Below are 12,991 nucleotides of genomic sequence, written 5' to 3'. Positions count from 1 at the left end.
CCAATACCATTTTATGATTGTAATATTTTGAGATGCACTAGTAAGGATTATAGTTGAATACTGAGTGTTGTTACTTACTATTCTCTATTACTATTACAGCTGTCACTTAATTGTGACAGCTATAAAAACTTGGAGCAATATCCCTTAAGAAAACCACATATCAAAGTCTATTACCCCGATGTGTCAAAAGCCATAAATCAATTGCAAGATGAAAGACATTTTCCAGCACTCTCACAATTCTCAAGTCCGATACTTTTTTTTTTTTTTCAGATCCTTTTTGCATACTGTTTGCATTCTAGAACATCATTGACATCTTTCTTTAATAGCTTTGAAATGTGAGAAAAATATTTGGACTTATTATCAGAGTGACGAAACAGTATCATGAAGTGATGCAATATTTTAATGCATTGATTCTTCACTCCCTACCCCAAAGAGCTAGTATTCAACCAGTGTGCAGCTGAATGCAGAAAGCCTGCAGTATAGGGCCCCTAATAGCTACTGTAGTATGGAGCCAGTGTGCAGCTTAAGGCAGTAAGCATGCAGTGTAGGCCCAGTAATCGCTAGTAAGGAAATTATGTAGCGTTGTATGTAGAAAGCCTGCAGTGTAGGGACAGTAATAGCTAGTAAGGAGCCGGTGTAGCGCTGAATGTAGAAAGCCTGCAGTGTAGGCCAGAGTCCAAATAGCGTTAGTGCTCTAGCTGATGGAGGTCAACAGAGTGTGAATGGAGAGGCTGTGTTTGGCCCCAGCAGACCTGCAACACCAGCTATTCTGTGAACACAGGATCAGCTTACACTGTACCAGATGGAATTTGGAGCCTATTCTCTCTTCTGGCCATGGGCCACAGCATGTCTGTGTGTGTGTGTATGTGTGTGTGTGTGAGAGAGAGACGGAGAGGGAGAGGCAGTAAGAACTGCCTCTCTTTACTGACCAGATGGACCACAGACACAAACGCACACATCTCCTCTGCTTCTTTCTCACATCAACACACACACACACAAACATGCACAACATCTCCTATCTGTCTTTCTCTCTTTCTGTGTCTTGCTCTCTCATGTAAACACAAGCACTCAGCACACAGCATCTCTAATCTTGCCCTTATCCAAACATGCCAACATACACCATCTCTTGCAAACATGCTGTACACCAGCCAAGTAACATGCTCAGACACTCACAACTACTATCTACTTGTACCCCATCTGTGATGTTTTACAAACACAACTTGAATAATTCAGCATGTCCCGATCTGTCTAATCGTCTCTTCTCCCCTGAGGCGGCCTGCTTGCTATATGCCTCATCTCATCCCGTCTCTCACTCTCTTCCTGTGCGCTCTCACTCTCGGCTATATGTTTTTTATGCCTTCTTTTCAGGTTTTTTGAGACAAAAAAAAAATCTGAGAAATTATAATTTGCCTGTATTTTCCTGGTCATGGTACTAACACTGCCAGGGTTAGAGGTTTGAATCCCTTCTTGGGCCACCCATACTGAAAATGTTTGTACTGGTGCTGTGAGGCATTTGGGTGAAAACATCCACTAACCAGAATATGAGAGCAGACCTGGTTCAGATAATATTTAAAAAAAAGAGTTAGTAAAGCATTTCCATATGCTGTCAAATTTAACTTATTTATTCACAAGAAACACAACGCCCAAATCAAAAGTCCATGGGGCAGGTGAACAGAATACACCTGCGCTGTGTGATTTTGACATTGGCATTGTATTTTGGCAAGCATCTATATGCGCTGATGTCGCTAAGAGACTGTAGGATTTTTTTTGTAACATGTTTTTTTTTTCTCTAGTGATTTAAAGCAAACAAATTGGAAATAAAATCTGCAGCCAGGTCACTTTTGGGTTATGTTTTATCAGAAAATCTGACTGTTTTTTCTGTATAGGCATTTATATTTAGCCACTACTTTGTCTTGTATTCTGTGGAGAAAAGTCTCTGGCAACAGATCTGACCTAAGTTCAATCACAACATTGCAACTGGCTGAAAGTTGGAAGTTTTTTTCTGTCAAGTGAGTATTATGTTGTGTTAAGAGATCTGTGTGGAGTGTATTGTCTCTCTGTCAGGCTGACAGTCAGCTGAAGGTTTGGATTGTTTTTCAAATGAATCCCTTGTACCCTGACTTTACCTGACCTCAAAATTAGAAAAAAAACAAAAACAATTCCTAACTGTACAACAATGTCCATATTCTGTATCAGCTCGATCCAACTCTTTCTTGAAGCTCTAGCTGCTTATATCAAATGAAATATTAAAATACAAGGCAGCATGTTTTTACGGCTGCACCATTACATCAAATGGAAAAAAATCTAGATGTTTGTGTATCATTTTATACACATTTCCCTGTAATTCAGCATGACACATTTAGTGTCTTTGGAAAACTTGTTATCTTGACTAGAATTTAAAATAAAGTTCTGTGGGTTTGAACAAAGCTTGGCCGTGCAAAATGCGTTTGTAATAATGGACCCAGTGGCGGGGGCGATAGGGAAGAAGAGCTTAAATCAATCATTTAAATTTTTTATTTACCATTTAATGAAATCAGGGATATTTAGGTGAACACCCTACTTATGTTTCTTGGACGTCTTTGCCATAAGTGGGCTTAATCCTTTTTTAAGATGTAACATTACTGTAATTGGCCTTGCTAAGTGTATGATAGCTGTAATGCTTGATTTTATTTTTCATTGTTATATTTTCATTTGGCAAGACGTTCACAGCTGGCAAGCATATAACTAGCACTAAGCTAGTTTTCACTTGTTTGATGATAAATTGGAGCATTTTGGCAAGACATTCATCTGTATTATTTTTGACTGTGTGAATAGTGCCGTGTGTATGTGTGTGTGCGTGTGTGTGTGTGTGTGTGTGTACATGTGTGTTTACTTGAATGCGTATGTTCCCAAATCCAAATGCCATATTTAGCAAAGCATGAATAATACGTTTTAAAAGAATATTCCTTCCAAATTTTTCAGTATTATTCAGATGCTATAATAGTATTCCTATAGTCGTGGAGAAAACATAATCTAGTGAAAATAACTTGATTGGCTTTTCTCATTGAAGAGAAGGAGGCACGGTTTGTTTGTGTTTCTCAGTTTACCGCCGCCTGCCTGTCGTAATAGAGCCGCAATAGAGAAAGAGTTTGTTTGTACGCTTTTTGTTTGCTACGGTAATTATATTGATTACTAATTTAGCATTGCTGAGGCCAATTTCGCTATTTTCCCAGCAGGTCCGCTCCTCTGTTCTGCTGATAATCTTTGCGAGGGGGGAGTTGGTTTGATTGGAAGTGGGTTAAGAAGAATCTCTGTTCTCTGAGTCTGTTCAGTACAGCAGGCATGTTGTGTCTCCCCATCACTCCAAACAAAAAGTAGAGGTAAAATGAACAGTTCTGAAAAAGTGGTTGATACAAAACACCATAAACACCAAAGAAGTATGCTATTTAATTTGCACTTTTCATGCAGTTCATACTACCATACAATAAATTCAGGGTGGGGATTTTTTTTTGTCGTGTTTGTAATTGTTTATGGCTGTGGTTGTTTCTGGCTTTGTATAAAAGCCTGTGTTTATAGTTACCTAACATCCAGTTTGTTTGCTGTTTGCTGCGGTTAAATTTGATGTGATTTGGAAGGTGGAACTCGACCATGACAAGAATGAAGATAAAGGATTAAATAAATAATAAATACACAAATATTGAGAACACCAATAATAAATCAATAGCAAACCAATAGTGGTTCAGGGCTTGAAACCCTTAATTACAAATATTATCTGATCACATGCAGATACAAATAGAAGCGTCTCCGCACACCCCTAATGTGCATAGACCGGGGTTTCCAGAGAGCAACAGCCTTTTGCGTGATTTAATATGACAGCTCCTCCCCACTGTGATTACAGCTGTTAATTTGTCTCATCTGTCAGGAGAGCTTGAGGGTGGGTATTTGTCCATGCATGCATGAATCACTCGTAGGATTCAAATTAACACCCCCTATTCACCAATTCATGCATTTGCCCTCTGGTCAGTAAAATTTGCATGTCTACCTGAGAAGGGAAGGAGAAGAAAGTGAAAACTAAAACTTGCTTTAAATTTGTAGATTCCAGTTGCTCAGCCTACACCACTGGTTGTGTTCCTTTAGAAAACATGGGAGTACATACATATTTATATGTATATGTATCTCCATTGCTTTTATATCCCCGTCTAGCTCTACCCTCATTTTTCTCAATTTCCTTTTTACCCCTCCAGGGAATGTTTGCTAAGCGTGCATGATTTTTTCCAGCAATGACCTGTTTCACATTAATACATTTACTCACATTTATGCATCTGGCTGTCTTTGACTATTGGCCGCTGAGCAGCTCTGCTCGAGCAATTGGGGGGATTGGGTGCCTGCAGAGACAGGGGGATTGGGGATTAGGTAAATTCATTATATAGTAAGGAGATTTTCAGTATTTACAGAGTATTATTCCGTACTTAGAATACTTCTCCATATGTTAATACACTGGAATAAGGGCATTGTAAAGTGTTACAAAATCGGTCTAATCTTCTCTGCCAGTGGCCTACTTCAAAATAGGTTAATTTACTCAGTACTTTTTCCTCAGTGCTTTCAATGTGCTGTGTTGGTCCTCAGCTTTGTTTGTGCTTCTGGCTGCAGCCATAATATTGTTATGGTGTTTGGATCTTTTTTTCCAAGCAGCTCTTTATTGGAGGCAGAGAGGGATCAATAGATGGGTTTAAGTTAAACCAAAGCAGAAAGGAGGAGGAATTGTTATTGGCAATAACTCCTCCATCAGTTGGTCAAGGATTTAAAGCCATCGCTGGCCTCTACACATCAAAGCTTTCCCATATTTACCAATACATACGATCTGATATCAATATCCCCTGTGCTGTTAAAGATGACGAGTGCCTGTGTAAAAGTGTAGCTTGGATGTCAGAGCTGGTATGTTATCAATGTTGTCAAGTGGTGATATTTTTTATCTCCCACCCCAACACTGACAAATGGAAAACCCTGACCAGTATGATGTATTTTTCACTTGGACTTCATATCTCAATAAACCAGCTGTCTGTCAAGAGAATATATCCTCACTGATTTTTGCTATATTGATCAAATTGAAAGATTTATTTTTTTTCTTCGCTGGGTGAAGGAAGACATGTAGGGATATTAAGCTTCTATCCCAGAGCGAAGGAAGAAAGGAGAGAAGATGCAAAGAAGGAAGGAATATAAGAAGGAAAGTGGGAAGGAAGGGAAGAGGGAGGAAAGGAAAGAAGGAAGGGAGGGAGAAGAGATGGAAGGAAGGTGAGAGCAAAGGAGGAAAGGAAGGAAGATGAGAGTGAAGGAAGGAAAAAGGTAAGAGGGAAGGAAGATTTTTGTTCTAGTGTTTACTTCAAGGACAGGACAGGCAAGCTGATTTCACTAGGTGTGCATCACTAATAAACTTTACTTTATTTGTAATGGCACACAAGATGACTGGAGAATCTTAACAAAGTATAAATAGTAAAATTATAATTGCATTGTGTTTAACAGATTGTTCTTATGGCTTCCTGACCTAGCTGTCCTATCCATGTATAAATAAATCACAGGTTTTATCCAAACATAGTAATTTCATGTTGGTGTGTACTTGATGACTGAGGTACTTACTCATCTAATGCCACTGGTAGCACATGAAAAGTTTTTCATTGTGGCAGCAAAGGCTCTGCCTTCTGTCCAATGTATTAAGCTGGTTCTGATCTATGATCATAGGCTGTGAAATTCAAAACACAAAGTCTGAAATGAACTGTCAGTGCCAGATGGACAACATGCCTTCGCTACTAATGTTCTGCTGACTGCCACAAACTGGCTCAGACTTTTTATGGCATATGGTCGACCACTTTCCTGATCTGGCAATTGAAACATTTGATCGGGCAGTTGAAGCGGTGATTGGCCAATCACTGATCACCTATTTAGAACATTTATCAGCCAATTATGAGCTATGCCCTATCGATCAATGCCTGAACCTGATCTTAACTGAGGACTGTTTAGCGATGATTATATTCTAATAGATTGATCACTCATAACTTCCCACTCTTCTCTCTCTCTCTCTCTCTCTCTCTCTCTCTCTCTCTCTCTCTCTCTCTCTCTCTCCCTCTCTCAGGATCTGATGGCCAGAGTGCGGGCCATGCTCGCCACCTCCAAGACCTTCCAGCCTCCCACTTCCTAAAGAGGGTGTGGCTTTCTGCTAGCCATGTAGAGAGGGGGCAGAGCTTTCACCTCCTGTCCTGCTCACCGAGACGACAACCTCAGCCAATAAGCATGCGGCATTGTCCCATTTCTTGGAGATTCATTTGGTCTGGATCCGTTTTCATCTCCCTGTGTTTATCCCAGATTTATATCATATTGGTTTGAGCCTCAGCAGATTCGTTTTGGATGCTTCATGTCTTTTGCAGCGTTGTAAGAATGAAATTAAGGAGGTCATCTAAGGTGTAGTATCTGGTTTTATACCGGACAGACAAAACAACTCATCAGCTGGTCGGTCATGACGTAGTCTGCTAAATTTAGCCGTTGACATGAGTTTTGGACCTGGGAGTTTAAAGTTGTGGAAATAATTCATAAGGTATCTTGCATCCTGTTTAAAAAGAAAGAGTATAATTTTCTCCAAATTGATGACAGTGTCATTCTTTGCAGCATTACCTAATTGTGAAGCTGACAGAGGGCTGTATTCTATCCTTCTATGAAGGGTTGTGTTGTTTTGTTCATTTCATTTCTCTCCTCCCCCATCCTTCACTCTCTGCTGTTGTTTTCTCTCATTCTCTCTCCCCATCTGTCTGCAGCACCTGGCCAGTTCATTTGAAAAGCTGTTTTTAGTTTTCATTCTGTCTCCTCAGCTCCAGTGCGTGGCCTTCTCTTTCTGTTTGTGGTTTGTAACAAATTTAATGCGGAGCTGCTTTCTAATGCAAACTGTCAATAAAGTTTCAGTCATGATTTACGAGCAGTCTCTGCTTTTTTTAGGTGGGATTTGAAAAGGCAACAGATCAATTTACCAGTTTAATCTAATTAAATTCATGTTTGTTTGTTGGCACTACACTTGCAACTATTGTCATAGGGAGAAATGGATTGGTAGGAAATTGTTACTCATGAATCTCTGTACTGAGACCATTATGAGATGTTTTTACATACACACATTCTCACTTGTTCTGTCTAACACACACATACAGAAAGCTTTTAGTATGTTGGTGGGATCACTCCAGGAAAAAAAAGACAGATTTGTATGTCCCAACATGGGATGGTGAGCTGTAGCCCCGAGGGACTGGGTGTCATGCACCACTGTGCTTGTCCCACCAAGGCTCTGTTTTTCTATCAGACAAACATACACTAGTGCCATTGTAGATAAACAGCAACCCTTGGGTCATTCCTTCTCTTACAACTTCTCCTGCTACTTGTAATTCTATTGAGCCCTCACTGTTTTTTTTTTTTTTTTGCAATGCTTCTGCAGTCTGAATGAAGGAAAGGAGCTGAACACCGAATAGAAAAGGTCAAAGCAGAGTAATATTGTTGGAAGCCAGCAAACTCTTCTATTTGCCGGCCTTTATTCCCTGTATGATGATTCTGTGGAGCAAGCTGAAAGGTTCTTTATTGATTGCACACTAGACTGTTCAGGAGACGGATGGCTGTTCATCGCCAGCTAATTTGCAGTGGCTTAATCAGGACAACCGAGGAATAAAGGTTTCTCCGCACAGTTCAGCATCGGTCAGTGAAAATCAAAGGCTGCTTTAAAATGTATGCAAGTGCACCCAGTTGTTGGACTGAGACCCTCCATAACAAGGACGTGTATGAGCCGACAAATAAGCCAGATTTTTGGCACTCCTTGTTACTCCCATCTGTGAGTGTCTTGCCTCGATACTGTATGACACATGGGTTGGGAATTCAGCATTCATTCGTCTGGCCAATCCTGTGTGTGTGAAAAGAGACTTTTATTTGATTATTATTGCCTTTCATCTGTCTGTACAGCTGTGGTGGCTTTGATAAGCCAGAGTAGTGATGCCTTATACAGCATTTTGCAATGGGTAATTGTCCACACCACTGAGGAATAGATAAGTACAAGTCAAATAGAGTGGAGTGGGGAAGCTTTTTTTCTGAAGGATGAGCCTGCATCCCTTTTTCTACCAAAGCAGAAATACTTATATGCCCTCTAAGCATGTATGAAGTTTGTGTAACACTCAGCTCCTTTGGCCAGTAGTCCAGATGTCAAAAGGAGAAGAGAAGGCTGTGCTCAGTCGCTGATACAGTAAGCCCTCCATTACCTCGCTCCCTTAACCATTTGACACGTTCAACATCGTAATTGGATGATGACAGTGTTGATTATGCTGTTCTATCTGTCACTATAACTCAGGGTCAATGGCCTATTGAAATGGGCTGGAAAAAATGCACATGAATCCACAATGAATTAGTTACCCAATGGTGTCAAAGAGGCCGTGTAGAGGAAGCTGGTATCAGTAAGGCTCTGCCTGGGGACAATAGAGCCATTGTCACACTGACATGGGAGCTTCTGTTTCTCTACTTTGGAAGTTTTGTATAATTTTTATTGTATAATTTATAGGTTTTAGCGTATCTCCTTTACAGTATAAAGCAGAGAGGATAGGAAAGAACAGGGGAAGTGACAAAGATCAAGAGCAGGACTTGGACTCACAATGTTTAAATATAATTTTCAACCTGACACACGGCACCCCACCCTGTGGCTCTTTTTAAAGGAGCCTTCATGGACCATCAAAAAATAAATAACTCATCTGAATAGCCAATTCTGTCTTGCCTGCTCATAACCCCATCAATGGTGACTGTAATAACCACAAGGCCCCAGCCACACATTAAATCACGATTTTATATGTAATCAAATGGAGCTCATCACATCTGCACTGATTGATTTCAGACTAAATTGCTGCCTGGCATTTGCAATTTCATTAACTCATACTGGCAGAGAGAGAGAGAGAATGAGTGAGTAAGACATTGGAAGCGGAGCGGGAGAGTGCAGGGCCGGGGAAAGTGACTCAGGAAAGTAGTCAGTCAGGAACACGGGGGACATGGAGTGATTTGTTTATTTTATGGGGCCTGAATGCAGAGCAACTCAATGAGTTATCTGAAGAGATGCCAAGTGAAATGGAAGGAGAAGTTTGTGGTGAAGAGGAAGGAGTTTTTGAAGGGTTTCATTATAAAAAGCAATATATATTCATTTTAGAAAAAATATGGTACATTCATCACTCCATAGTAAAAACATTAGGTAATTCCGTCCTCAAACTTTTCATTTTGTGGGCAAGTATTTAGCCTATATAGCGTTTTTTTTTTTTTTTTGTCCTAAATTAATTTTGAAATTTTGAAACCAAACTCAGCAGACTGGGGAAACATCCTTTTGTTCTGATATAGTCTGGTAGCTAGACTCTTTCTGTGGTAGCCAAAAAGAATGTTAAATTTTGTTTTTACTTTACAAAGTTTTACCAGTGGTCAACGCATGTTAAACTACAGCATCAACTGATACCTCCATGATGAGATATGGCCTACTGTTGACAAGCCATATGATTTCCACTATATGGCTATTTGATGTTTCTCTTGAAGAGATGCGATAGTCCATTTGTGTAATCATGTTTCATGGATCTGATATTGGCTGTAATATTCTTAAGGGGGCTTTGAACTGGCTTGACAGAATGTGTGCAGACCACAAGCTACAGTAGAGGAGCTACATGGAGTGGGGACTCGGGGCACCTTGGCCTCAGACACAGACAGAATGGTCTAATTAAGACCTGTGACAAGAAGACAGAGAGGAGACTAGCACAAGTCCCGGTCTCCCCAATGGTAAACAGAGTCTAGGATTAGACAGGTTAGACACTGTGTGTGTGCGTGTGTGTGTGTGTGTGTGTGTGTATTTCTGAGTTTCTAAGTTGAAAGTGAGAGAACATCCCGTCAAGCTGGGAGCAAAGAGCTTGTATGGTTCAGTGACCACCAGGATTCTCTCTCTCTCTCTCTCTCTCTCTCTCTCTCTCTCTCTCTATCACACAATCAGTGTCTAACCTTGTGTCTAATCCTAGACTCTGTTTGCCACTGGGGAGACTGGGACTTGTGCTAGTCTCCTCTCTGCCTTGTTGCCACAGGTCTTAATTAGACCACTCTGTCTGTGTCTGAGGCCAAGGTGCCCCGAGTCCCCACTCCATGTAGCTCCTCCAGTTGCAGGTTCAAAGCCCCTCCCACACACACTGAACAGAGGAGACGATGTGCTTCATCGCCCCTGCACACAGAGCTAATGTGATTACTGTGGTTAAATATTCTCCCATGATAGGCGGAGTTGAAAGGTCACTTTATATAACTTGTGTTGACTTGCTGCATAGTGTCAATGATCTGTAATCAACAAAGTATATTAAAATTCCCTGTCACTGTAACCAAGTTCGCTGTTTGATAAACAGTGGAGCTCTGCAACACAGCTACACAGAAGTGAAAGTCTTAATCTGCAGAACTTCATGACTTTTTTACAAATGTCACAGAAGACTTGAAAATTTTGGATTTATGTGTTCACCGGAGCTTTAAATGTGTTCATTCTTTGGCTTTTTAGAACTGGCTGTACTACTCTTTGAAGTTTAAATTTTGTTTTGTTTGTTCGCTAAAATACTGAAATGCCATGAAATTGCCCATGTTCTAAGAGCCCACCCAGGGCTCTTAGAACAAGTCACCAACTACAAGTCACCAACTACTTAAAATCTGGTGTACTGAGCCATGTGTGCATAGAGTCAGAAACTCCTCAAATGATGAACCTCACAATCCCAGCCCATATCCCACCTGCTGGAAGGTATAAGGGAGCGGGATTTGTTTTTGAGTGACATTTCAATCAGACAACTCGCATACTGAATATGAAAATTTTATTGAGCATAAATGTAAATGCAGATTTTATTTTGGAGTCAAGAATCTGTTTCGCATCACTCCCTCCCTGTGAAGCATAATTTAAAGCCAGCCATAAGCGAGAGCAGGGAGAGATGAAATGCAACCTCCCATGGGGAACCATGAAGAAACAGAGACCACAGGTGGATGCTGGGTGGAGGAGGGGTGAGAGATACACAGGCAGCAGCAACAGCCTGTGTGGCATCAGGGAGAGCAGCAGCAGAGAATGAACAAGTGAGTTTGACAGCTTAAATAAACTAGCCAATGGTGATGGCAATACGCAAGCTCAGCTAACACATCAGCCGATCCAGAGCTGCAGCGCCACTCAAGTTGTCTGCCTGAAGTAGCTTCACAAGCTTCACTACACTCATCCTGTATGTAGACCATTTCTAGTGACTGTCCTGGGTAGTAGTTGTACGCACCATGCTGCCACTACAAGGTATGAGCTGTACGCACTGTGCTACTATTACCAGGTAGCAGATTTTCACACTGCATCTGGTTGTAAATCAACAAAGTCAACGTTATCTTAAGTTCCTGCTCATTATTCGTAAAGCCTCATTTAGCTTGAAAACATCCCAACAAGCTAGGCATAACCGACTCCTGAGTTGCAGGAAAGCCTATTGTAAACCAAAGAGAATACTGCTGTACGAAGGGCACAAATCATGTAGTCACAACATTGTGGGTTTAAATCCAAATCACATCATTTGTCACATCATTGAGTAAAACAGGATAATATGTCAGAATCTCAGCTATATTGATTGCACCACTGCTGTGCTATTTGATTTCAAAGTAGATTTTCAGGCTGAGGCATCTGACTCATTGAGGGAAACTCTGGAGCAGGAGAGCTTCGCTCCATGTTGTCAATCAGCTGCATGCTGATTGACACTGGCTGGGTCGTGAGGGGGGGGGGGGGTAAGTATATTCATGTTGCTGCTCTCCTTCAGACGTAGCTATTGCAGCTTTAAACAAAGCAGAAATGCCATAAATCAAATCTTACATACATGGTGAAAGAAATCCTACACCCTGCTCTTATATATAATATATCAATGTATTGATCCAACTAACATAACAGGATTGGAGGGTGTATGAATGAGCGGTTTGTCTACGCTTATATGGGAAATCTCAAGGATTTCCAAAACACATGGTGACCCTCGAATGTACCTGACCAGAATCAAACACTCATTATTCATATCATTGCAATTTCCATGCCTTTCATCCCTCTACAGCGATATATACACTCCTCCGAAAGGAGAAAAAGTTCTCTCCATCCCTCCTGACCTACACATATACTTCCTGCCAAACAAGACCTATTGGCTGAATAAAATTTCTCTTGAAGCGTAATAACCTACTGCAATTGTGTGTGTGTGTGTGTGTGTGTGTGTGTGTCTCACATGTCCAAACACACACACACACACACACCTCTGCTCATAAATTATCTTCCTCCACTCTGCTAATACTGTTTCATTTTCTGACCTAGAAGGAGTTTTACTAAAATGAGTCACAGAGGGTGTGTGTTTGTGTGTGTGTGTGTGGAGAGAGAGAGAGAGAGAGAGAGAGAGTTAGTGTAGGGCACCTGGGTGATATTCATTCCTGTCCTTAAATCAAAATTATAACTTTTTCAGCGTTGGATCAGATTTTTCATCCTAGGATCTTTTTAACCTTTATTTACCCAGGGAAAGTTTGCTGAGCATGCATGTGCGTTTATAGCTTAACATTCATGGCTAACATTCATGCAGTCACACACCTGAGTGCTACGCAGTACAAGCTGCCAGAAGAGTAGTGCTTTGCTCAAGAGCAAATGAACGAGTGATGTGAAGGGTGTGGAGAGCATTCCTCATTGACTTTCACTGGCCACATTTTCTAGCCAGAGTTTAGTTGTGAAAAAAAAAACAAGAAATAGGCCCATGACCCTCTTTGTGTCTCGAGTCAGAGTGTTGAAACCTGTTCTTTTGTACTGTTTCTGTGAATGTTATTGCAAAAACACACAAACGTTTTCTGGTCCTGATGAGAACTTGAATAGAGAATTTGATTGATAGAGAATTCCAATATGCTTACCTTTGAAATAAAAAAAATTCAAAATAAAGGATTTGAATGTACAATTGTGTTTATTTGCTGTTGCTGAGTT

The 12,991-nt window shown here is 40.7% G+C and overlaps 1 protein-coding gene across 1 annotated transcript in view; it reads left to right on the top strand.

Annotated features, from left to right (window-relative positions):
- sfswap (splicing factor SWAP) overlaps positions 1–6,909 on the top strand; it is a gene marked incomplete at its 5' end in the record, with an annotated part of 101,105 nt that extends 94,196 nt beyond the window's left edge. Inside the window, one exon of the mRNA XM_071539767.1 lies at positions 6,107–6,909. Coding sequence (XP_071395868.1) covers positions 6,107–6,172 — 66 coding nt within the window. The remainder of the gene's footprint in view (positions 1–6,106) is intronic.
- Positions 6,910–12,991: the final 6,082 nt, after the last annotated feature.

The sequence above is a fragment of the Centroberyx affinis genome, unplaced genomic scaffold, assembly GCF_046629955.1.
Source record: "Centroberyx affinis isolate AG114_WGS23_722 - 3 ecotype Tasmania unplaced genomic scaffold, CSIRO-AGI_Caff_v1 ptg003512l_1, whole genome shotgun sequence".
NCBI lineage: Eukaryota > Metazoa > Chordata > Actinopteri > Beryciformes > Berycidae > Centroberyx > Centroberyx affinis.
This window is presented reverse-complemented; position numbering and strand designations above follow the sequence as displayed.